Consider the following 27,051-nt stretch of genomic DNA (forward strand, 5'->3'; position numbering starts at 1 on the left):
GAGAGAGAGATAGATTTCTGAGCTATTTTTTAAGGAAAATAGCCGAAAACAACACTAGCAACATGGTTTGCCAATCAGGTTTTCCCGGACATTTTTTTTGCGATTCTTTGCCCAGACACTGCTTCCGACTGCGGTATTCCGGCTATGTCTGGAAAATTCTGGCTGGATGACAACCCTAGCCTAAGTAGATCTTCCCAACATTGGATAAGAATCATCTGCAGTGTAGCAGGCACTCTAGGCAACTACTGTACCTCCTGCTTCTGGTTCACCTTAGGATTCCCTTCCAGAGTATCTTTCAAGGATTTCCCTTGCTCCTCTTCTGAGTCTGATTCTCTTGAACCCTATGCTATTTCTGCTCTGTATTTCCCATGGATTCTTATGCCTCCCTGCCACGGCCTTTATTCGCTTCCTTTGTCCTCCCAGTATGGTCCCTGTGACACAAGCCGCTTGCTGATTGGCTGCCTGCCCTGCCCTGCCACCATTCCCATCACAAGGACACCTGTGGATGAAAGGTAAGGCAGATTGTGATGGCGCTGGGCCTGTGAGGCAGGCAGTCTTTGGCATCCCAGGTCAATCCAAATGGGTGAAGGTACCAGGAAACTCATCAACTTTCTGACCTCAGCTGTGACCCCCTAATCCAGGCATCCCCAAACTTCGGCCCTCCAGATGTTTAGGACTACAATTCCCATCTTCCCTGACCATTGGACCTGTCAGCTAGGGATCATGGGAGTTGTAGGCCAAAACATCTGGAGGGCCGCAGTTTGGGGATGCCTGCCCTAATCAGTCCCCTAGGTGGAACTGATGGTGTGATGAAATTCAAACCACAACTATTACTAAAGCACCACTCATTTGGTTTGCCATTCCTCATGTGGTTTATCTCTATACATTTGCTGGTTTATTCGTGTTTCGTTTTTGAAGAGAAATGCTTTCAAAACTTGGAGGAATTCTGGAAAGGTGACTTGGGGACTTCATTTAGCCAGTCATCACTGGCCATATCTGAGCCAAGTCCTGTTATCTTCATAGCTAGTCTCTTTTAAAAATTCCAGAGCACATTTTTCTTAACCACAAGCGGGGATCCCACTCTTCTAGGTCAGGACAGGCACGAGGGAAGAAAAAGAGGGATGAAAAATGGCTTGCAATAAAGCACCTGACCTCTCATCTGAACATTTCCGCTCACAGTGGGTTCATGCAGACTTCGTTTTGTGTTGTGTTTCCAGGCACAGGTACATACTTCCGCACTGTTATTCATGGCTGAGGCAGCGTCTAATTCTGGGGATTCAGCCAGCAAAGAGGGAGATTAAAAGGGGGGGAATCTTAGGAGGAAACTCAGAAGTTTGTAAAATTACACATGGCATGTAGATAGTGGGCAAAGAAAAGTTCTTCCTCTCTCCTAGCACAAGAACCCATGGGCATCCAATGAATCTGAGTGTTGGAGGATTGGGGAGAAATGAAAGGAAGTCCTTCTTCATGCAGGACTGTGGAACTCCCTGCCACAGGAGGCAGCAATGGCCACCAACTTGGATGGCTTTAAAAGAAGGATTAACCCAATTCATGGAGGAGAGGGCTACCGAAAGCTACTGGCCACAATGACTATGCTCCACCTCCAGTTTGAGGCAGCAGTGTTTCTGAATACCAACTGCTGGAAACCACGGGAGGGGAGAGGGCTCTTGCGTGAATGTTATGCTCCTTATGGGCATCTGGTTGGCCCCTGTGAGAACAGGATGCTGGACTAGATGGGCCCTTGGCCTGATCCAGCATGGTGTGATCTTATGGTGTGATCAGCAGACACCCTCAGGAGGTGGTGGACTCTCCTTCATTGGAGGTTTTTAAGCAGAGGTTGGATGTCCATCACAGATGCTTTATATGAGATTCCTGCAGTGCAGGGGGTTAGACTAGATGACCCTTGGGGATCCCTTCCAGCTCTACAATTCTATTATTCTATTCTTTCCAGCTCTGTGTCCGAATGGGAATTTGTTGTTGTTCAGGTGCTTTCCTCAGGAAAACCCACATTTTTACTGCAGAATTAGAGCAAACGGCAATAGCAATGATCACAAATAAAAAACAATAAGCGTTACAGAATTTAAAATTAGAGCTCTGGGACTTCCAGTCTACTGCCATTGCTGTTTGGCGAGAGGATCTCGAGCTCCGAGATTCCCTGGTGCTGTGAGGGGGGGGAGCCGCGAGAGTGCCGCGGACCCCCGAAAGAGCCCCAGATTGAGCGTTCTGGGGACGTGGTTACTCAGCTGTACCTTTTTCTGTCTCCTCTGCTCCCCGGTAACCCCTATTAAGGGAGCCGAGAGCGAGCGGAGTGGAGACATGGTGCCTTGAGTTAAACTGCTACCCTCGCAGCACGAAGCTCTGTGCTGGTAGCCTGTGGAGCGGTGCATTCTTCCACACTTAAAGGATTTGAAGACATTGGACACCATGAGTAAAGGAAAAGAATTTTTTTAAAAAAATCAATGGGAAAGAATTGGCCACAGGAGGAGATTTAAAAAGGAAGTCGATCTCCCCCATTGAGAGAACTGAGATGCAGTTACTTTGCCCGAAGCCACAAAGATTGACAGGAAGCTTTCAATTTCCAAAAATTGGATTTAAAACCTTCTCCCTAAGGCAGGGTAATGGGGAGAAGGGTTGAACTCAGTAAAATCCCTGTAAAAAGTCCCCCTGGAAGCTGAAGTTGGGTCCCTGGAGGGATCAGTAAGCCACCATTATGACATCACAATAGGAAGGAATTTGTTTACCTCTTTGAGGTCATGAACTGTCAGCATTGAAGAGAGCGCAAAATATTGTTGTTGTTGTTGTTGTTGTTGTTTAGTCGTTTAGTCATGTCCGACTCTTTGTGACCCCATGGACCATAGCACGCCAGGCACTCCTGTCTTGCACTGCCTCCCGCAGTTTGGTCAAACTCATGTTCGTAGCTTCGAGAACACTGTCCAACCATCTTGTCCTCTGTCTTCCCCTTCTCCTAGTGCCCTCAATCTTTCCCAACATCAGGGTCTTTTCCAAGGATTCTTCTCTTCTCATGAGGTGGCCAAAGTATTGGAGCCTCAGCTTCACGATCTGTCCTTCCAGGGAGCACTCAGGGCTGATTTCCTTAAGAATGGATAGGTTTGATCTTCTTGCAGTCCATGGGACTCTCAAGAGTCTCCTCCAGCACCATAATTCAAAAGCCTCAATTCTTCGGCGATCAGCCTTCTTTATGGTCCAGCTTTCACTTCCATACATCACTACTGGGAAAACCATAGCTTTAACTATACGGACCTTTGTCGGCAAGGTGATGTCTCTGCCTTTTAAGATGCTGTCTAGGTTTGTCATTGCTTTTCTCCCAAGAAGCAGGCGTCTTTTCATTTCGTGACTGCTGTCACCATCTGCAGTGATCAAGGAGCCCAAGAAAGTAAAATCTCTCACTGCCTCCATTTCTTCCCCTTCTATTTGCCAGGAGGTGATGGGACCAGTGGCCATGATCTTGGTTTTTTTGATGTTGAGCTTCAGACCATATTTTACGCTCTCCTCTTTCACCCTCATTAAAAGGTTCTTTAATTCCTCCTCGCCTTCCGACCTGAGGGGCTCATCTTCCAGCGTCATAACTTTTATATGCCTGTTGTCTTTGTCCATGGAGTTTTCTTGGCAGGGATACTGGAGTGGCTTGCCAGTTCCTTCTCCAAGCGCAAAATATACGGATGTGAAAAATAAGTTTGATAATGCTCTTTTCATAAATGGACGTAAGAGTTTTAAGGTATGAAGAAGAATTAAAAATGCGAGTTTGCAACCAGTTCAGACACAATTTCTGTTTTTGAAGTTTGGAAATACTAACTGCACCATTTCCTGCCTTGTAATCTGTGCTGTTCCCATGAAACCTGAGACGAGCAAGATGTCAGTAGACATAATATCATCTGACTTCGCAGACTTTCAAGAGGAACTCCTGAGATTGCTTTTGGATTTAAGAAGTGAGGTGCACCAGAATACTATACAGATTGGAAAAATAAACCAGAACTGTGTGGAAACCGAAAAAGGACTAATTTTAACAGAGATTGCAGAGAAGAAAGACGAACAACCATCAGTCCTGGACAATGCAATTGAACCTAAGGAAGAAGAGGAAGGTGCATGGAACATTGTCCAAGACCCATGCTTGATTCAAAGGTTTTTCAAAGAAGAGACAGTGTGGAATAATGCCACACACACCCCCAGTGAGAGAGGGAGGGAAAGATCCATACTGGCGTCAGAATTCAAGGGGATTAAAAAATGTGAAAAGACTGGAAAGTGGAAACGTAGTTGGATGGCATTGTGTAACAGCTAGAGAATTGGGGAGGCAGCAGGGGACGAAGAAGGAAGAGTGGTGGATAGGTTGTGATAGAGTGGGAGTGGGGTGAGAATAATGGATGTTATTTTTTGACTGATTAAGATGGTCCGAAACTGGAACGACTTATAGAATTGGCTGATTCATCTGGGAGACCCTGAGTCCAGGGGGTGGGGCTGAATTAGATTTAAGTGTTTAAATGTCATCAGGAAAGAAGAAGTAATATTTGAATTTATGGAAAATTTGTGGGAATAAATTTTAGGCTAAGGGGGGGAAATAGAAGATAGATGGATGGGAAAATAAAGTTAGATTTGGATTAATTGATGAATTTTAGGTTTAGGATAGTTGATGTTTTTAGAATAAAAATAGTTGAGAGATAATGATAAAAATGTGTAAAATGATGTAAGATATAAAATGAAAATTGCTTAATTTGGATTTAAATACGAACCCAGGGGGGGGGGGGAATTGAGGAAGTCTACAATGTCAAGTAAAAATGTTAGAATAGATATGTTTTTCTTTTTTTCTTTTTTCTTTTTTTTCTTTTTGTTTTTTGTGATTTTTTTGTATTTTGTAGTGTTTGAAAATGAATAAATATTTTTTTGGGGGGGGGAGAAAATTAGAGCTCCAACGCAGTTGAAGGATGGAAGATTAAGAATAAAAGAAAGTACTTTTTCACACACCAGCTATGGAACTCGCTCCCTTGGGAGGCAGCGATGGCCGCCAACTTGGATTAAGAATGATTGGCTCCCAGGGGCTTCCGGTCTGCAGCGCCGGCGAGAGGACGCAGGGACCTCGAGGTCCCTGGCATCGCGGAGGAGGGGGGAATCCGCAGGGCGAGCGGATTCCCCAAAAGAACCCCGGGAAGAGCGTCCCGGGGGCGCAGGTCCAGCAGAGCTCCGGATCGCGATTCCTCCGCTGCCCAGGGAATCAATAGAGCCCCTGCGAGCCAGCGGAGTGAAGAGTCGCGGGAGCCATTTTGGACGTCAGCTTACCTCCGAGAAGTGAAGCCTCGAGTCTTCTGCCTGCTAGCTGTGGATTCTTCCAAAGAAAATCCAAGGCAAAAAGTAAGTGGAACTCTCAATTGGAACTTTGAGAAAAATTTGGCAACAATTTGGAAAAATAGGAGGAGATTTAAAAAACAGAAGTTGATCTCTTCCTAATGGACAATCAGGAGGCGCAGTAATTATCCCTAAACCGAAAGGGAATTTGATTGATTGTGAAACCCGAGAGAAAGGAAGACTTTTGCAGCCCTTCTCAGCCTCCCGGAGTCGGCACCCCTTGAGGACCAGCAAGATTGTGGGGGGAGAAAGTGCTTTGACAGCTGTCAAAAGCTGTCAAAGCTGTCAAAAGACTAGACAATTATATTGAATCGCTGTTTAATGGTGTGATTTGCTACAAGAAGAGTTTAAAGTCAAGTTAATCTGAATTAGGATTTGATAAATGGAGAAGTTAAAGACAATGGGAAAGGACAGCCAAGATGGAGGCGATCGTGTAGCAGGAAGGAATTCTCCAGTGCCTTTTGTCTCCTAATCTCCTGTCTGCTTGGAGAAAGAATGAAAAAAACTTATTCCCTAGCTTTCCAGGAGGCTGTGCTAGATCATTTGCAAATACTGAAAGACATCTATAAGACATTGCAACATTCCAGTCCATCATGTACAGAAATTGTGACACAAGATCAGGACTTAAAGGACAATTTCAATTGTGAGATTAAGAATAAAGAGCTAGTAACAGAGGACAAAATCAAAACGGAGTTGGATTATAAAAAACTGGAACTGGATGACGCACAACAAGGACTTGGAAAGAAAGAAGATGAGGTCAACGCACAACAAAACGAAATGAAGAAGCAAGAAAAGGAGGACCCTGGAGGGACTGAAATCTGGAGTTGGAGGATTGAGGAGTGGGAAATGCAGGAGGAGGGGGGGACAGAGGCCTGGATGGGGAAATGGGAAAGACGGGGTGTGGGATGAAAATTTTAGTTAAAAGGTACTTAGGCTGGCTGATTAACGGTCTCTGAAATTTTGGCATGTTAAAGGAAATGTTGGTTCAATTGGGGGAATGACACCGGGGGAGGGGGAGGTGGGTGTTTTGATTGTATATAATTATTGAATTTTCTGGAGGGAGAAAGAAGAATGGTTGGGGAAGGAAAATTTAGATTTGTAATAATTATTTTTATGTTTAGACAGGTGCCTGGGCAGAGAGCTACCTCCCGTCCTCCCTTTACTTGGGAGCACCTGGTGGCAGGGGGTGCCCTGAGGGGGGAGGGGGGAGGGAAACCCAGACACAAAAATGGATCTCCTTTGGAAGGCCGCATCTCACGGGTTCCTCTCGTGGCAGGAGGGGACTTGTGATGATGGGGCAAGAAGAAGGAGGAGGACAAAGTGATATATTAAGGAAAAGATTTGGAGTTAAGATTAGAAAATCCGCCATAATCATATTGAGATATTAAGAAAACCAGGAAGAAGAGATTCGAGGAAGTCGTAAATACAATGTTAAGAAATAAGAATTGAAAAAATTATTTGTTTGTTTTATATGTGTGTCTTGAAGGAGCAGCTGAGGGAAATTCAAACCTGTCTACTCCTCCACTCCTGACCATCTGGTGGCGGGGGGGGCTGGGAGTGGAGTGGGGGGGAGGACAAACTCAGCCCTAAAATGGACCACCTTTGACTCCCAACGCCTACGGGTCCTACTGGTGGCAGAAGTGGACTGGTGGGGGGAGGGAGGATGGAGGGATGGAATATATGTATTATGTTATGTTTTGTCTTTGTTTATATTAAAATCAATAAAAATTATTTTTTTAAAAAAAGAATGATTGGCTCCCAGTACATTTCCGGGCACAATTCAAAATGTTGGTGCTGACCTTTAAAGCCCTAAATGGCCTCGGTCCAGTATACCTGAAGGAGCGTCTCCACCCCCCATTGTTCTGCCCGGACACTGAGGCATAGCTGCCAAGTACCCCGTTTTCCCCGGGAAACCCCCGTTTTTACTTACCTTTTCCCGGTGGTCCCCCGTATCACTTCGTCTCCCGTTTTTCTCCGTTATTTTCTCCTGCCAGCGGTCATTTTTTTTCTTTCTGATTTGCCCTTCTATGGGCACTAAAAATGGCTGCCGCCGGCTTCGAAAGTGGCGTCTACGCATGTCTAGTGTCAGCGGCGGCCATTTTTGGTGCCCATAGATGGGCAGAGCAACACTGGAAGTTGCGTTGACGCACTTCCGGACATGCGTAGAAGCGACTTTCGAAGCTGGCGGTGGCCATTTTTGGTGCCCATAGAAGGGCAAAGCGACACCGGAAGTTGCGTCGACGCAACTTCCGGTGTCACACGGCTGCCGGTCCCGGATTCTGCAGTCCGGGACTTGGAAGGTAAGCACTGAGGTCCAGTGCCGAGGGCCTTCTGGCAGTTCCCTCGCTGCAAGAAGCAAAGCTACAGGGAACCAGGCAGAGAGCCTTCTCGGTGGTGGCGCCCACCCCGTGGAACGCCCTCCCAGCAGATGTCAAAGAGAAAAACAACTACCAGACTTTCAGAGGACATCTGAAGGCAGCCCTGTTTAGGGAAGCTTTTAATGTTTAATAGATTATTGTATTTTAATACTTCTGTTGCAAGCTGCCCAGATGGGCGGGGTATAAATAATAAATTATAATTATAATTCATGAAGGATAAGGCTATCCATGTCTACTAACCCTGAGGGCTGTTCCCTAGGGCCACTTTCGGACGCCGCGTTCTTATCGAAGTCACTTCCTAGGAATAGCAGGTGGAGGGTTTGCAGAAGCCAACGAGCCATTGCCCTGATCCAGCAGTGTGTTCTTACGTTGATTCTGTCCCCATGAGAATCTGTGGAAACTTAATTGTCATTTTTGGTCCGCCTCTCTTTTCTGAACCTCAATAGATTTGTGGGGCACAAGACTCCAATATAGGGCTCATCTAGACTTCCTTTTGCATAACACTTTCCAGGCAAAGGCCTGTGCTTTAAAGCTCTGTGTCCGAGCACTTTTTAAAAATAATAAAATCTCACTGCTTTATAAAACCTGTGTTTTATCACTGAATTGGGACAAACGGCAGTCGGTGGAAAACTCAATTGTTGTACAGCCTCAGTGCTCTCTAACATCCTCTTTCATTTATGACAGTCTTTGCAGCCTCACAGGAAGAAGACAAGTCAACCACACACAAAACCCCCCAAGATTTTAATTTGCTTTATCACTTTCTGCAGGAAGGGAGGAGAGATGAGCTTCTTCATTTTTTGAAACGTTTCCATTGATTTTACAATACGGCAATGGAACAACTAGCTTCAACAGTAGGGTTATATGCATATATACCAATCACGTGTGTGGAAAACTGAGTTGGAGCAGAGATGAACTTTGGATTTGCTTTATTGAGCTCGGCCAGAAGGATGGAGAGAAATGAGAGTCTCTCCTCTTATGAACCAACCCAGACCCTGCAATCGCCATCTGAAGCTCAGCCCAACCCCCTGCCAAGCAGGAAACACTATCAAAGCATTCCTGACAGTTGGCTGTCAAGCCTCCGCTTAAAGACCTCCAAAGAAGAAGACTCCACCACAATCCTTGGGAGCAAATTCCACTGCCGAATAGCTCTTACTGTCAGGAAGTTCTTCCTAATGTTTAGGTGGAATCTTCTTTCTTGTAGCTTGAATCCATTGCTCCGTGTCCGCTTCTCTGGAGCAGCAGAAAACAACCTTTCTCCCTCCTCTATATGACATCCTTTTATATATTTGAACACGGCTATCATATCACCCCTTAACCTTCTCTTCTCCAGGCTAAACATACCCAGCTCCCTAAGCCGTTCCTCATAAGGCATCGTTTCCAGGCCTTTGACCATTTTGGTTGCCCTCTTCTGGACACGTTCCAGCTTGTCAGTATCCTTCTTGAACTGTGGTGCCCAGAACTGGACACAGTACTCCAGGTGAGGTCTGACCAGAGCAGAATACAGTGGTACTATGCCAGATGTCAAATAAATGAGCCCCCCCTCTTTATTTTATTTTATATTTTTATTAGTTTTTATATATATTTTCCAAACAAAACATAACATCTCCTCTCATCTTATACAACATTTTTGGCTATAAGCCTAGGACTTCCATCAACCACGTCTAATTATTTTCAACCTTCATCACTTAGCCTTACATTTCATTATTTTCGCTATTACTTTTAATAGTCCATAACTTATTATCTATTCTCATAAATTTTCCCTGCAATATTTCATATAGTTCTCCTTACAAAATTTACAAGTGTAGTCAGTTGATTACAACGGTTTTACAAATACTTCGCATATTTACTCCAATCTTCCAAGAATTTCCGCTGCAAAATTATTTAAGTTGGACTGGGGAAAGCCCCCCTGGAACTAGACTCGGATCCCTGGAGGGATTGGCCAGCCGCCATTGGGACATCACAACAGGAAGGAATTTGTTTCCCTCCTTGAGGCTGAGAACTGTTAACTTTGAAGAGAGAGCCAATATAAGGCTGAGTACAAGAAGTTTGATAATGCTCTTTTCAGAAATGGACACAAGATTTTTAAAATATGAACAAGAATTAAAAATGAGAGTTGATAACCAGATCGGACGTAAACTTTGTTTCTGAGCTTGCAATCTGTGCAGCTCCCATGGAATTTGAGACAAACAGGATGTCAGTAGACACAACATCATCTGGCTCTTTAGACTTGGTGGATGATCAAAAACTCCTGGAACTGATTTTGGACGCGAGAGATGAATTGGGGCAGAATAATATACAGATTCGCAAAATAAGACAGAACTGTGTGGAAAGTGAAGGTGGATTGGTCTCAGTAGAGAATGAAGCGAAGCAAGATGCACATCAACAAGCACCAGCCGGGGACAATATAACTGAACTTTAAAAAGAGGAGGAAGAAGTACGGAATATTGTTCCCCCAGTGGGAGAGGGGGAACAAGACTTGTGTTTGATTAAAGGAGTCCTCAAAGAAGAACCAGCATGTAATAATGTCCTCCCATTGAGAGAGGGAGGGCAGGATCTATGCTGGGACCTGAGTTCAACTGGGGGGGAAATTGAGATAGGGCTGAAAGGTGGAAACATAGCTGGATGGTAGAAAATTGGGGGGGGGGAGGCAGCAGGGGACAAAGAAGGGAGAGTGGTGGAAAGGTGGTGAAAGAGTGAGAATAGGGTGAGGAGCAACAATGGGTTTTCTGATTGATTAAGATGGTCCGAAACTGGAACGTTTTATGGAGCTGGTTGATACATCTGGGAGATCCGGAGTCCAGGGAAAGGGGGGTAGAATTAGATAAATGAGGTTAAAGGTTATTGTTATGTACTGAGCTGAATCCTAGAACAATAGGATTCAGAATCAGTGGGAGCTACCCAATCCAACTCCAGGTGGAAGTGAATCCGCAACCTGATTGGCCTGCTGGAGCAGCCAATCAGGCGGCTGGCAGAAGTGAATCTGCTACCTGATTGGCCTGTAGGAGCAGCCAATCAGGCTGCAGGCAGAAGTCAATCCACAATATAATTGGCCCACAGGTGTAGCCCTGAAGTAGCCAATCACGCAAGGCCCATTGTGTAAATAATGTATATAAGCAGATGGTTTTGGGAAAAGAGCCATTCGTCTTCTCTTCTCCTCCTTGATGACTATGAGCTGAATAAAGAGCATGAAATTCACTCTCGACTCCGAGTATATTTCACTGGCGACGAGGATGGGATCCTGCTGAGCTGACCGCCACCACGCACTGCACCGCAGCACCGCCACCTGCTGCACCGCTGCATCGCACCATGCATCCAGGCTTCAGCTCCAGGACCCAAGGAACCCAGAATGGCAACCGACAGCAGCTTCTCGCCATTCAAACCAGCATCAGGAGACTGGGAAGGGTACGCCGCCCGTTTCAACTTCCTCCTGCAAGCGAAAGAAGTCACCAACGATGCCATGAAGAGGGCGACATTCTTCAGCGTCTGTGGAGAGGAGACGTTTGAAATCGCCCGGGCTCTCCTTGCACCTAGAGATGTCGCTACCGTCTCTTACAAAACAATAATGGAACGGCTGAAGGAGCACTTCTCACCACAGCCCTCGGTGGTAGCTTGCCGAAATGCCTTCTACGCAAAGCGGCAAGCCCCAGGGGAAACCATAACTGGATTTGTGACCTCCCTCCGCCAAGCCGCCCGGTTATGCAACTTCTCAGAGTTGGAAAACATGCTTCGTGACCGCCTCGTCGGTGGCCTGAGGGACGAGATGTTACAACGACGCCTCTACGCCAAAAAAGACCTCACGTTCCAGATTGCTCTGGAGGAAGCCCTGGCAACCGAAGCCGCCGAGAGGTCAACGCAAGAGGCACGACCGGCCCCGCCATCCCAACCGAGGGTCTACCACGAAGACCTCACCGACGAATCCGAATCTGACAGGGAGGAAGTACACCGAGTACAGCGGCGCACTCAAGCAGCACACACACCACAGCAGCCTCGACGAGAAGGAGGGAACTGTGCAAGCTGCGGGGAGAACCACGAGAGGAGGACCTGTCGTTTCCGCAACACAGAGTGCAGGCAGTGCAGAAAATTGGGACACATCGCCCGGGTGTGTCGGGCTCGACTCACCCGTCGACAAGCATCAGATGACCGACCCAGGAGCCCCAGGTCACACGGCACCATGCACCAAGGCAACTCGACGGAGATCACGGACTACCAGGTATTCCAGTTGCCCCATCCCAGCACAGAGAAAATTTATATAGAGGTACAGATAGAGGGAGCCCCATGCCGCATGGAGCTGGACACGGGTTCAACTCTATCCATAATCTCGGCCCGAACATTAAGGGAACTGTGCCCTAATGGGGGTCCCAAACTAAGGCCGGCCCCATTCACCCTCCGGGACTTCCAGAAACGTAAGGTCCCTACAATGGGGGTGGGGACCTTCAGGGTGCAATATCGAGGGCGAAAGCAACAATTGGACTTGCTGGTAGTTAAGGGCCCCTACGTTAGCTTACTGGGACTGGCATGGTTTGGACCTCTGGGGCTAGCCGTTACCGGGGTGAACCGCACTAGCTTACAAGTGGACGTGGACGCCATATGCAAAGAGTTTCCAGGGGTTTTCGATGGGGCATTGGGACGATATACAGGACCCCCCATTGCCCTACAGCTAGACCCCGCTGTACGACCCATCAGGCACAAGGCCCGCCGGGTCCCGTTCGCCCTGAAACCCCGCATAGACGAGGAATTGGACTGGCTCGTGGAGCAAGGAGTGCTGGAGCCGGTGCCCAACGCCCCCTGGGAAACTCCAATTGTCACACCCGTCAAGCCTAACGGTTCGGTCCGCATCTGTGCAGACTACAAATGCACCATAAACAAGGCTCTCACGGCCCATGCATACCCAGTGCCAGTGGTCAGCCATGTCCTCGCCACCCTGGCTGGGTCAAAAATCTTTGGCAAACTGGACTTGGCCCAAGCGTATCAACAGTTGCCTGTGGACGAAGCCACAGCAGAGGCTCAGACGATTGTGACGCACAGAGGGGCATTCAGAGTAAAGCGGCTGCAATTTGGCGTTAGCGTGGCACCAGGCATATTCCAGAATCTAATGGACTCTCTCCTTAAAGGGATTCCTGGCGTCACCCCCTTCTTCGATGATGTACTGATCGCCGGGCCCACACCAGAGGAATTTGAGGACCGCCTCCGCTCCGTCCTGCACCGTTTCCAGACGGCGGGCCTCAAGGTGAAGCGGGAAAAGTGTTTACTGGGAGTGCCGCAGGTGGACTTTCTGGGATTTAAGGTGGACGCAGAAGGGGTCCATCCAACCGGTGACAAGGTACGGGCCATTTGTGAGGCCCCAGCGCCCAAGAGCAAGCCCGAACTTCAGTCATTCTTGGGACTATTGAACTTTTACCATGCCTTCCTTCCCCATAAGGCAGCGGTAGCGGAGCCCCTACACAGACTCCTAGATAAAAGGACCCCTTGGGTGTGGGGCCAGCGACAAAGGGCCGCATTCCAGGCAGTCAAGGACTTGCTCGTCTCGAACTCGGTCTTGGCACACTTCGACGAGAGGCTGCCAGTGGTGCTGGCATGCGACGCCTCTCCCTATGGCATCGGCGCTGTCCTGGGACACCAACTCCCGGGTGGAAGAGAGGTGCCGGTGGCATACTTCTCCCAGACGCTTGCTGCAGCCGAACGAAACTACTCACAGATTGACAAGGAGGGTCTGGCAATCGTGAAGGGCGTAAAAAAATTCCATGATTTCTTGTACGGGCGGCCCTTTACCATAGTGACTGACCACAAGCCGTTGCTTGGCCTGTTTGCCCCCGAGAAGCAGACGCCCCAAGTGTTGTCTCCACGTGTCCTCAGGTGGTCAATTTTCCTTGCCGGCTACCAGTATGCACTAATCCACCGCCCTGGGAAGGCAATGGGCCACGCAGACGCCCTCAGCAGGCTACCACTACCAGAAACAGGCCCCGACCCAGCGCCTGCGCAAGAGGTTATGACCCTGGAGCTGCTTCCCGACCGACCCATTCAGGCACAAGAAGTTGCGCACCATTCCACAAAAGATAGGGTCATCTCCCGGGTCCTGGACTGGGTGTGGCGAGGATGGCCCAGCAGCAGCCCCGGGCCAGAATTCGCTGGCTACACAAACCGCAAACATGAACTGTCGGCCCACAAGGGGTGCCTGTTATGGGGAAGCAGGGTTGTTGTTCCCCAGCCCCTCCGCAAAAGGGTCCTCACAGCCCTACACGAGACACACCCAGGGGTAGTGAGGATGAAGGCCCTTGCCAGGAGTTATGTGTGGTGGCCGGGGATTGACAGAGAGATAGAGGCCTGGGTCCAACACTGCCAGACCTGCCAAGAATCCCGCCCAGATCCCCCAAGGGCCCCAGTCCAGCCCTGGGAGTCCGCCCGAGATCCATGGTCACGCTTGCACGTGGACTTCGCTGGCCCCTTCCAGGGAAAAACATTCTTCATAGTGGTGGATTCCTACACCAAATGGCTGGAGGTCGCACTGGTACCGTCCACTTCTACGGCGGCAGCCATCCGGGTACTACGTAAGCTGTTTGCAACCCACGGGCTCCCTGACACCCTCGTCTCGGACAATGGAACCGCATTCACGTCAGAGGAGTTCCAGACCTTCACAGCGCAGAACGCCATCCACCACATCCGCTCAGCACCATTCCACCCTGCCACCAATGGCCAAGCGGAGCGCATGGTGCGGACCACCAAGGACAGCCTCCGCCGCATGACACAAGGGGACTGGGAATACCGCCTTGCCGCATTTCTTCTAGCACAGCACAGCACCCCAAGCACAACGACGGGCCGGAGCCCAGCTGAACTACTAATGGGCCGGCGCCTTGCAACTAGACTGGACCGACTTCACCCCGACAGAGCTCAGGATGAGGTAGTGGTGGGGAAAGGCAGGAACCCCCGGACATTTGTGGCCCAGGACCCAGTGTATGCAAAGAATTTTGGGGCAGGCCCAGCATGGGTACCCGCCACAGTCACCAAGGTGACCGGTCCCGTGTCGTACGAGGTACTAACGGAAGGGGGGCAATGTTGGCGCCGCCACTGCGACCAGCTACGGCGACGATTCCCAGGAGGAACCCGGGAGGAGAGCGGGACAGAGGGGTCCCAAGGGGACAGCAGGGCAGTGAGGCCTGTAGAGCGAGAGGGGTGGGCAGGGGAAGCAGAAGCAGTAGGCACAGAGGGGCACCCCGAGGCTGGAAGGACACCGGAACCAGAGCTACAACCTAGTGGTTCAGTGGCGCCAGACCAGACAGCCCCGGCACAGCCAGCAGCCTCGGAACACGAGCCAGAACCAGAACCCCTGACCAAGGAACACCCCAGGCCACAACGCACACATATTTCAGTTATTATGATAGAAGAAATAATATTTGAATGTATGGAAAATTTTGGGGGTATAAATTGAGAGGGTAAAGGAAGAATTAGAGATGGATGGGGAAATAAATCTGGATTTGGATTAATTAATGAATTATAGGTTGAGGATAGTCGATGTTTTTTTTTGTGTGTAGATTAGAATTGGTTGTGAAATAATGAAAAATTGTGTTAGAATGATTTAAGATGATAAAGAAAAATTGTAGTTACAGGTAGGTAGCCGTGTTGGTCTGAGTCAAAGCAAAATAGAAAAAAAATCCTTCAGTAGCACCTTAAAGACCAACTAAGTTTCTATTTTGGTATGAGCTTTCATGTGCATGATAAATGGACCCAGTGTAGGGGGAATCGAGGAAGTCCACAATGTCAAGTTAATGTAAGAATTGATATGTTTTTTGTTTTTTGTTTCTTTCTTTTTTTGATTATGTTTTATTTTTGCTTTTTTTGTTTTTGTTTTTGTGTTCAAACGTTTGAAAGTTAATAAATATTATTTGGGGGGGAATAGAGTGGGACTATGACTTCCCTTGATCTGGACACTAGACTTCTGTTGCTGCAACCTAGAATAGCATTAGCTTTTTTTTGCTGCTGCTGCATCACACACTGTGGACTCATGTTCAGTTTGTGGTCCACCAAGACCCCTAGATCCTTTTCACACATACTGCTAAGTAAGCCAGGTGTCCCTGAGTGCTACTTCCAGCCTTGTGCCAAGTGAGCAGAGCTGGCAAGGGAAACCCCAGCGCAAAGTTGCAAAGTCACGGTGTTTTTAACCACAAAGCCCACAAGCCTCTTGCTGGCAGCATGACAGTAATAGAAAGGCGTTTGTCTTAGAGGGAGCAGCTAGAGAAGAACAGGCAAGACTGGGGGCATCCAGAGAAGGATGGCGCAAGAGATCGCCTACGTGAATACAATGAAGTTTGAAGCCGGTGGTAAGGGCACACTTTAATGACAGGCTCCCTTCCCTTTTAAGAAATTTCTCACATTTTGAGTCGGGGCTTATTTGGGGAGACTTGGTTGGGGGACCAAAGGCATTACAGCAGGGGATTAGATACCGGTAGTTTCATGGAGAAGAGGGCTATCAATGGCTACTAACCACAATTGCATCCCCTCCAGCATTTCTCCAATGAAAATAATGACACCCAGTGCTATTTTTCTAGGGGAGAAAGGGGCTAGAACTCATGGACACCTCTTTCATTCTCTTTGAATGGCAATGGTGGCCATCTGAGTCAAGGTGCCGGAACTCAGTTCCAGTGAGTTCCAGCTGGGGGGGAAAGCCCTGAGGACATCCTATTCCATGCCCTCCAACATTTCTTCTTCTTCTTTTTTTGCCTGTCATGCACTGTTAAATATATATTTATTTATTTTAATAATTTTTATTGGTTTTACATAAAGAATAAAGAAAAAATAGAAGAAGAAAAAATAATACCGGTAATAATAATAACAATGAAAAAATATAAAACGAAAAAATGTGTAATAATATCATACTCTTCTTTACATCTTGTCACCGACCTCCCCGTCCCTCCCTTCCCGACTCTTTTTCAGATCTATAATACTGCTCTCTCTCAAAACTTACAAATAATTAAACAATTATAATTCTTATTCTTCTATCACTGCTATTTCTTTTTCAACTTTAAACACCCTCCTAACTTCTTCTAATTATCTCCTTTAGCCTCTAGTTACTCTCTATGAAATATATCATATTCCCAAATCCTCCCTCTTTGTAAATATTTACCAATCCTCTAAATTTCCCCCCCTCCCTCTCCTGGGTAGCAATTCCCTCAAAGCCACCCCCAGATCCATAATCCTTAAACTTAAATCCTTAAATCCTTTCCAGTTCTTAAACCTCATAAGCCATCCTTTAATTAGTACCTTAAAAAATATTTTTACCCCACACCCTCCCTAAGCCTTTCCATCCCAAACCGTTCTCCCCTTTTTCCCCTTTTGTTGTTTCATACGCTCAGTCCGTCTCCCTCCCACATCTTCATTTTCCTTGACCCCCATTATCGCCGAACTTCTGACTGGATTGTGTCCCCCTTCTCTCACTAGAAGGACACAAAACCAGTCCCAATCGTCTTTTGCTGCTACAACTTGGTTGTTTCTGACTGAGACCTGGTCTCCCTCTCTCACTGGCAGGCCAGGGTCCCAGACTTCGTCCCACTCTGGAGAGTCTTGTATCCAGTAAAAGTCTTTCTTGGCCACTCTCACTGGCTGCTCTTCATCCAACTGCTCCTCTTTTTCTTCTTCTTGTAGATTTTCACTATAATTATCTTCTTCCTCCTGCTCTTGTAGTTGTAGAGCTTCCACTTGCGGCTGTAAGGTCCTGTTGGGGTAGCATAGTTCTTGGGTCATTTCTTGGATAAAATCCAGGATCTGTTGTACGGTGGTCTCTTCCCGCTGCATGTCTGATGTTTTGTCTAACTAAATACTTTGTCTTCTCGTATTACAGCGGAAGGCATGTAGTATGGTTCCCAGGGTGGTGTTATTGTCCTTCGTTTATTTTTGTCCGAAACAAAAGATCTCTTTTACATCCAAAGTCCAAAGTTCAAAGTCCAACATCCAAAACTTCTTAATTCTCAAAATAGCTCAAAGTCCAACTATATTGTAACTATACATCCAAAGTTGACCATTATTGATACATTCTCGATACATTCTTTCCCCTCATTTCCTCGCAAGCTTCACTGGTAATGGCTTCCAGAGTCCCGCTCCCAGGGTCCAGAGGGGGAATTATTTAGCCTCAACAAGTTTCTTGCAGAGATCCAAAATAAAATGCTCTCTCCCCTTGGCTCTGCCTCCAAAGGGAAGGGTTCAAGTTAACTTTCTTAGAGAGGTTTGTTTCCTTTCATAGACACGGCTGCAGGCTAGTTAGCTGCTGATTATAATATCGGGGGGGAGCGACCTCCGTTCCCTTTTAATTTAAACTCCCCTCCCGTGACCAAATTCAAGTCTCTCAAGCCAATTCTTGTTTCCTTTTACTCACGGTCAGATTCTATTTTGGAGGTATCTGCCGCTCTCCTGTTGTCGGCTCGGAGCTTTCCGCCATCCAAGTAGCACTGGACCCAAGGCTCCGTCACGTTCTCTCTGCTCTCAGTGCCCCCGAATAGGGGCTTTCTGGGCAGCGAATCGTGACTAAATGGGGCACAGCTGGGACATCCAAGCCCCCAGAACGCACTATCTGGGGTTCTACGGGTGGTCGCGGCACTCGCGCGACTCACCCCCTCCTTGGTGGCGGTGGGGGGTCTCGGAGACCAAGACGAACCCCGCCAAGCGACAATGGCGGCAAACCGGAAGTGCCCTCCAACATTTCTCTGACGAAAATAGGGACATCCTAAGGAAAAGCAGGACATTCTGGGGTCAAATCAGAAATGTGGAAGGCTTCTGTAAATCTGACATGGTCCCTGGAAAATAGGCACACTTGGAGGGTCTGCAATGGCGATGTTATTACTGCGATGTTATCTGGGGCGCAGTAGTGCTTTTGAATACCACCAGTTTCTGGGGGGGTGTTGCTGTTGCACCCAGGTCCTGCTTGGGGGCTCCCTTTGGGGCATCGTGAGACCAGGATGAATGGGGGCCTTATGGCCTGATCCATCAGGATTCGTAATGCGCCTTTGTCCAAACACAGCGGGGAATGAATATCAAAGTGGGGGATATCGGGGAGGAAGTCTGCCTACACCTCTTTGCCCCTTGCAGTGTTTGGAATTCCCCAGGCACCAGAATACCAGAAGACCCTGCTGGATTATGCCATCCATCTGGTAAATTTGAGGGGCGTGGCTTTCCTTGTGAAGGACAATTGCCTTACCCGAGCCACTGTTTTTACCTGTGGCAACGCAATCCTGCGAGACAGTCCTGGGTCCGGCGATAGGAAAGTAAGGAATCGTAAGGTCAATTGCCGGTGCCCAATGCGAAAGTCTGGTGCAAGGCCCATTTTGCAAGAACGGGCTTGGTCAACATCCTGCTTCCTCTCTGCATATCAGTGCCCCAGAGTCTGCAGTGGCTTCCTGTTGTCTGAAGGTTGAATTTAATCCACAATATGGGGCTGGGGCTGGGGTGGGGGGGCCACACACACCCCTACGGTCCTCCTGATGGAGGCGGTTGCTGGACTCTCCTCCTCCTCTGCAAAGATGGCCAGAAACGATGGGGTAGAACTCAGCATCAGCAATGAAGCTCTTGAGAAATTGCAGAGCTTGCAGAGTTTCACAGATGAAAATAAATATGCTCTTAACAAACATCCCTCCCGCCTGATTCCCACACCAACTCTTGTACCCCACCCAAACTAGGCATCAAGGGAGACACACTGCAGAACACGCCTGCAAATGGACCAGAGACAAAATGTAAAAAGAAGACATTTATATTATGTTATATTTTTGACATTTTTTGCCTTTGGGACGTTCTATATAATTGCCTGTAGAGTTGTGTGAGCCGTGTTTCTTTAGCTCTCTGTATTCCTTTGTGTTGCATTTTGCAATGGGACCAGAGCAGTTTTTTAAAATATTTCTTTTAGTGGGGAATTTATTATTTGTTTCTATTCAAAAATATATACTTATAGACTGCTGGTTTGCATTGCGCATGACACCGTAAAAGCAGAACGAAGTGCAATCTCACAATGGACCAGAGCAACTAAATCTCCAACGTATCACATAAGAGCACATAAGGAGAGCCCTGCAGAATCAGGCCCAATGGGTCCCCCTAGCCTAGCATCCTGTCCTCACAGCAGACAAGCAGGTGCCTGTGGGAAACCACAAAAACACTCTTCCCTCCTTTCACTTCTCATATTGTTTTGGGAAGTGTGAATTAGATGGGGAGGGGTAATCGGCTTCAAATGTGAACTAGAATCATAGAATTGTAGAGTTGGAAGGGACCCTGAAGGTCGTCTTGTCGAACCCCCTGCAATGGAGGAATCTCAACAAGACCATACATGGGTTTCTTTCTCCTACTCCCCCCCCCCGGCCCATCCCTATTCTTCACTGGGGTCCCACTCAGGGCTACTCAGCCCCTCAGGTTTTTCCCCCATCGAGTTTTATGTAAACTGCTTTGCTTGTTTTTAATGGTATGGTTCTAAACTACCCTGCCTGGGACCTACTGGTGGAGGGCAGGTAAGAAACCTTACTTGCCCGGAGCCTCACATTTAAGAGAAAGCAGGGTGGGGGAATGAAATTTTAATCTTTCCCACCATCCTCTGCTCCCCTCAGCTTCCTCTCTATCTCGCAAGAGAAAGATCTCCGCCACCATCATCATCATCATGACCATCCTGGCTCTGCTGGTCCTACTGCTGGCCACCTCCCTCATTGCAATGGCCCTTCTCTGTAAGTAAAGGTAAAGGGACCCCAAACCGTTAGGTCCAGTCACGGATGACTCTGGGGTTGCGGCGCTCGTCTCGCTTTACTGGCCGAGGGGGTCGGCGTACAGCTTCCAGATCATGTGGCCAGCATGACAAAGCCGCTTCTGGCGAACCAGAGCAGTGCATGGAAACGCCGTTTACCTTCCCGCCAGAGCGGTCCCTATTTATCGACTTGCACTTTGACGTGCTTTTGAACTGCTAGGTTGGCAGGATCTGGGACCGAGCAATGGGAGCTCACCCCGTCGCGGGGATTCGAACCGCCGGCCTTCTGACCGGCAAGCCCTAGGCTCTGTGGTTTAACCCACAGCGCCACCCGCGTCCTGTTTCTCTGTAAGTACAACTTTGCATTTCCACTCTGCCTGATCTCCATGGCTCTGGCACCTTATCCAAAGTCTGACCATTGGTGCCCTATTATCTGTGCTGACTGGCAGCAGCTGCCCAGGGTTCCAAGCACGGGTCTCCCTTGCTCTCCGCCCAACCTGGAGAGGCATCAGGGACGTACCAGGATCAAAATTAGGGGGGCAAGGGGCGGGGCCAAGGCACGGGAGGGGAGGGGCCACAGTGGGAATGTGGGTGGGGCTACGTGGCCTGCACCTTTCAGCTGTTCCAAGGAGGCGGCTCCAGGCTCCCGCTCCCCACGCGAAGCTCCAGAGGCGCGCGGGGAGCGTTAGCCTTGGGCCGCCACGCTGCGCCCCTCAGCCTTTTGCTTCTAGGGGGGCAACTGCCCCCCTTCCCCCTCTGCCTATGCCCATGAAAGGCATGCAAAGCAAACATCCTTCGTCGGTAAGACGAATGGGTGGCGAGAGTGCCTCTGAGGACATGCACAATGACACAACCATTTTGCTGCTTCAGGCAATCACGCAACGGCTTCCATCAAAAGCGAAATGCCTATCACGGCCCGCCCACCCCCCAAAACACCCCGCAGAAACGAGAGAACCGGAGGACAGGGGAGGTTTTCCAAAGTGGGAGGGAAATTAGCCTTGAAACGCGATGGTGGGGAAGGAAGGGATTTGATCTAAATAGGGAAGAGTTGGCTGGCCTGCAGAAAATGCCACCGGCCCCTGGCTGCCAGGAAGACTAGCCAAAGGAAATCTTGGAAGGGCCAAAGTGCCATTGGTATTCAAGAGGCAAGCTCAGGGCTGGGCTGCAACATCCTAGAAGATACTGCAAGGCTCCCTAGATCAGGCATAAGCAAGCTCTGGCCCTCCAGATGTTTGGGACTACAATTCCCATCATCCCTGCCCACTGGTCCTGTTAGCTAGGGATGATGGGAATTGTAGTCCCAAACATCTGGAGGGCCGGAGTTTGCCTAGGCCTGCCCTAGATGTACATGGGAATTTACAGGAGAACATGAATGACAGGTCCCTGCCCCGTGGAGCTTACAATCTAGAATTTGGCAGGGCAGGTAGGAAACAGCAGGAAGGAGAGGCAAGGACACCCAAATGGATTGTGTGCCAATGCAGTTCCGTTTGTGCCTTCACTGCAGTCAGGAGGAGAACAAGAAAAGTTCCGACCCTGTTAAAAAAGAAAAGAAGTTCTGAGCAAAACTCCAAACTCTGAAATCTGTTCAGCATTTTCAGGTTTTTGGATTTCCTACTTTGCATGTCCCCTTCGCCAGCACTTTTATTTGTAAGTTAATCCTGCAGCAGCCATGTCAGGGCAGATAAAAGAAAGCCCTTCTTCATGCAGCGCACAGATAAACCGTGGAACCCACTCCCACAGGAGAGAGTGATGGCCACCAATTTGGATGGCTTTTAAAAAGGATTACTGTAACTAGACAAATCCATGGAGGAGGAGAGGGCTATCGATGGCTCCTGCCCACAATGGCTGTCCTCTGCCTCCACAGTCGGAGGCAGCCATGCTTCCGAATCCCAGTTGCTGGAAACCACAAGAAGGGGGAGTGCTGCTCTTGTGTTCGAATCCTGCTTGCGGGTTTCCCACAGGTCGGCCATTGGCCTGATCCAGCATGCTCTTCTTATGTCGATGTGATTTGCAGATTCCCAGAAGGAGAAGAAACTCCAGGAAATCGAAGGAGTGATGGAGAAGATCAGAACCTCCCTGTGGCTCAGCAACATCTCTCTTTCGCCAGCGGAAGCATCTGAGAGTAAGTTGCAAAACCCAGAAATGAGAACAACCCTCAGAGAATGTGCGGGTGGAAAGGGTTCCTATTTTTAATTGTTTCCCTTCCTTTCCTCCAGATGATTTCTGCTCTTCGTCATTTAATTTGCGCAATGAAAAGTGTTTGTCCTCACAGCCAAGCTAGGAAAGTAGGTTATTGTTGTGCCCTTTTTACAGCTGGTAAACTGAGGCTGGGATAGTAGGCCACACAATGCGCCTATGGCATAAGAAGAGGAGCCTGCTGGATCAGGCCAACGGCCCGCCTAGTTCAGCATCCTGTTCTCACAGTGGCCAACCAGATGCCCCTATGGGAAAGCAGCAAGCAGGATCTGATCACAAGAGGAGCACTCTCCCCTCCTGGAGTTTCCAGCAACTGGCAGATTTTAAATACCCCCTTCAGGGATAGGGAACACCTTTTTCTCTGGTGAGAGTACCCTGTGCCTTTAAACAGAAACTCAACAGGTGCAGCTGCCCCAATTACTGCATCTCAGTGATGTTCTCAGCCAGAGAGAAGTTTCTGAAAACGTTACATTTCTCCTAGCCTCCCATTTCGCTAAGCTCACTTTGGCCTGACGCTGAACTCTGCACTTTCATACCAATGACAAACTTAGTTGGTCTCTTAAGGTGCTACTGGAAGGAATTTTTTTTATTTTGTTTCGACTACGGCAGACCAACACGGCTACCTACCTGTAACTCTGCACTTTCAGGTGTTCAGCTGCTCCAAAACATCTCTGAGGCTTTCTCCAAGATCCAAACACGCCTGGGGAACGTCAGTGCATCAAAAACCGCTGTCCAGAATCGCCACAGTAAGTAGGGGTCAAAATCACTGGCAAAGACCTCTTCCAAACCCACCTTTCCTTCAAGGGGGATCAGCATCCCAGACCATCTCCGGTCCTGGACATAAGGGTTGCCAACTTCTTAAACGCCTACTGCTCCTGTAATTGAAACATATTAGGAGGTGGCGATGTTGGTCTGCATGCAGTTAAAGGACTTTGCCACATGATTTCTGCACATCAAGATCCAGTTAAAGTTTCAGGAGCAAAACCAAGTCCCCACCCCAACTTGAGTTATGGCAATCCTCCTGGCCAGGCCTGGGGCAACCACTTCCCATGGGAGTCTGTTCCTCTGTTGAACAGCTCTTAACATCAGAAAGTTCTTCCTGATGTTTAGTCGGAATCTCCTTCTTGTAACTTGAAACCATTGGTCCGAGTCCTACCCTCCAGAGCCGGAGAAAACAAGCTTGTGCCATCTTCCCTGTGACAGACCTTGAGATATTTTGAAGATGGATATTGTCAGGGGGCCTGATATGGCTACTCTAGAGTAACGACTCCAGCATGGTCTTTTTAGGCTTTTATTAAGTGCTGATTATTTACAGTGTTCAGAGCGGTAAATATGCATCCTTAAGGTGAGGTGTCAGAACCTCCGAATGGCGATTGGCGCGTTTTCTTCCAGCACAGAAGCTTTGGGAGACCCAACCTCTTCCCCCTACGTTTGCGTCGCAATTCGGGAGTTGGGGGGATTGGCCTTCCCCCCGGGCCCCCCACTTCCTGTCCCACCTGGTGCATGGGCTCCGCAACCTTGCCTGAGCCTCGGACCCCACTTCCTGACTCTCCGCTAGAGGCAGAGCTCTCCCTACTCTCTCCAGCGCTTGGGGATGGGCTGGAACTTAAGATGGGAGGGACTTCCCTGTATCCCTTGTCCCTCACATCCACCCCCCTCCCAGGCTCCTCTCCCCCCCTCCCTAAGGGCTCTCCGCTTGCTGGGGACGAGTGAAATCCCAAGAAGTCCGTGGCGTCAGAGCCTGTGGGTGTGAAAATTTCCCCCCAATCTGGCGATCTTTCCCTCTCCCCCTGAGAAGACTGGAATCCCAAAAAGCCTGTGGCGTCAGAGCTGGTGGGAGTAAAAATGTTCTGCCAGTTTTCTCCTGCCTCTGACGTAGTCGACCTTGGTGAAACCCACACCTCTTCTTCCGTATCCTCAAATTCCGCTTCCCATCTCCATGGAGAGCTGCTGCCTGCTCTCCCTTCCTCCCGCCCCTCCCCCTCCTCCTCCCTTTCCATGTGCCAGGGCTTGGGTCTGTGGGGGAAAAGGGCGTGAAACTCTTCCACCAAAAATTCCTCAGGTACTTCCGTGGCCGGTATCCACTCATTGTGGGACGGCGGAGTATCCTCCCATGCCATAAGGTACTCCAGCCCTCTCACCCCTCTCCGTGAGTCTAAAATCTCCGTTGCCTCATTGAGTCGTCGGGCGTCTCCCGTCTCCCCCCCTCCCTCTGGAGGCTGATCACTGTCCCGCAACCTGGTGCTTTCTCTGTACGGCGACAGCAGGGATCTATGAAACACTGGGTGCACTCTCATGTCCTCAGGCAGTGCTAGCCTGAAGGCTACCGGGTTGACCTGCTGCGTGACCGTGAAGGGGCCCAGCCTCCTGGGTGCTAACTTCTTGCATCACCCCCTGGTGGGAAGACCTTCCGAGGACAACCAAACCTTGTCCCCCACCCTGATGACCTCCCCCGGTCGCCTGTGGCGATCTGCCCCCTTCTTGTACGCTTCCTTGGCCCTCTCCAAGTGTTCTCTGAGCTGCTGGTGCACCGTCTCCAGGTCCTCTGCCCAATCCTCTGCCTGTGGGCCCTCTTCCTCCTCCTCCCCCTCCCTCTCCGGGAAAGATCTGAGGTCGCGCCCGTAGTTGGCCTTAAAGGGCGACACCCCTGTGGAGACGTGCACCGCATTGTTGTAGGCAAACTCTGCCAGTGGCAGTCGATCCACCCAGTCCGTTTGCCTCTGGCTGACGTAACATCTCAGGTACTGCTGCAGAATGGCGTTGACTCGCTCCGCCTGTCCATTGGTCTGCGGGTGCCGAGCCGTAGACAAGCTGACCTCCACCTGCAGGAGGTTCATCAGCCGCCGCCAGAACCTGGAAACAAATTGGCGGCCACGATCCAAAATAACTCTTAAAGGCAATCCATGCAGTCTGAATACGTGGTCAACAAACAGTTTGGCCGTCTCTTCTGCCGAGACCGCCCTGGCACACGGTATAAAATGACACATTTTGGACATGAGGTCCACCACCACCAACACTGCGGTCTTGCCCCTGGACGACGGCAGGTCTGTGATGAAGTCCATGGACACTACTTCCCACGGCCTGTGCGGTGTGGCTAATGGCTCCAGCAAACCTGCTGGTGGCGCTCTGACCACCTTTGCTCGCTGGCAGGTGTCACAGCCCCTTACATAATCCCGAACATCCTCCCGCACTCCTGGCCACCAGAAGTGTCTCATGACTAGGTGAGTGGTTTTGTCCCTTCCGAAATGACCCGCCGTCGGGTTGTCGTGCATCTGCTTGAGGACCTTACCTCTTAGCTGTTTGGTGGGCAGGTACAGGGCTCCCCTGTAAAAAAGCAAACCCCTCCTTTCCTCAAAGTCTTTTGCCCGCTCCCTCCCCCCTCGCAGCTCTCTGAAGATGCGGGTGACGAACTCATCTGCTGCCGTCAGTGCTGTGAGCTCTGCCTCGCTTACCACTGCTGCTCCGCAGGCCCATGCGGACTGGGGAAAAATGTGCCGGGGTGCTGGTGGCAACTCCTCCTCCATGTATTCCGGCTTGCGGGAGAGGGCATCCGCCCTGACGTTCTGCTCCCCCGGTATGTAGTGGATGGAGAAGTTGAAGTGCGAGAAGAACTCTGCCCATCGTATCTGCCGCTGGTTGAGCACCCTGGCCGTTCTCCAGAACTCCAGGTTCTTGTGGTCCGTGCACACCTGAATGGGATGCTTGGCGCCCACAAGGAAGTGTCTCCAATGCTGGAACGCAGCGTGGATCGCGAGAAGCTCCTTATCAAACACCGTGTAATTGCGTTCTGGCTGGGTTAGCTTTCTGGAGAAGAAGGCACAGGGTCTCCACTCTCTGTTGGCATCCAGTTGCAACAGGATCGCTCCCAAAGCCCTGTCTGAAGTGTCGGTTTCCACGCGTAGGGGCGCATCCTGCACCACGTGGAACAGGTTCTGGTCGGAAGCGAACACCCTCTTGAGGCTTTCGAACGCTGCTTGCGCCTCTGGAGTCCACCTGAACTTCTGCTTGCCTCTTAGGCAGTCCGTGATGGGAGCCGTAACGCGAGAGAAGTTCTTGATAAACTTCCTGTAAAAGTTGGCGAAGCCTAGTAGGCGTTGGGCATCTTTGCGTGTCCTGGGGCTGTGCCAGTCCAGGATGGCCTGCACCTTGTCCTTATCCATTGCTAGCCCCTCGTCTGACAGCTTGTAACCTAGGAAGTCCACCTCCCTGGTGTGAAACTTGCATTTCTCCAGCTTCACATACAGGTGGTTCTCTTTCAGGCGCTGCAACACCTCCCTGACATCCTTCACATGCTGCTCTGGGTCATTGGAGTAAATAAGGATGTCATCCAGGAAGACCAGGCATTTCTTGAAGAGGAGGGACCCCAGGACGTGGTGCATGAAGGCCTGGAAGCATGCTGAGCCCCCTTGCAAACCGAAGGGC

At 49.4% G+C, this 27,051-nt stretch overlaps 1 protein-coding gene across 2 annotated transcripts in view; it reads left to right on the plus strand.

The window, feature by feature from the left end:
* The first annotated feature begins 423 nt into the window (after positions 1–423).
* The window catches only part of LOC118079513 (C-type lectin domain family 4 member F-like), a 34,089-nt gene continuing 7,461 nt past the window's right edge, over positions 424–27,051 (plus strand). The window contains exons 1-4 of one of the 2 annotated variants that reach the window (XM_088660702.1): positions 424–512; positions 20,303–20,416; positions 22,448–22,555; positions 23,277–23,375. In XM_088660702.1, coding sequence (XP_088516828.1) covers positions 506–512; positions 20,303–20,416; positions 22,448–22,555; positions 23,277–23,375 — 328 coding nt within the window. In that variant the 5' untranslated portion in view covers positions 424–505. Of the gene's footprint in view, positions 513–15,930; positions 16,046–20,302; positions 20,417–22,447; positions 22,556–23,276; positions 23,376–27,051 lie in introns of those variants that run through there. The other variant, XM_035103737.3, reaches the window with a different exon arrangement.

Source organism: Zootoca vivipara, chromosome Z1 (assembly GCF_965207765.1).
Source record: "Zootoca vivipara chromosome Z1, rZooViv2.hap1.1, whole genome shotgun sequence".
Taxonomy (NCBI): Eukaryota; Metazoa; Chordata; class Lepidosauria; order Squamata; family Lacertidae; genus Zootoca; species Zootoca vivipara.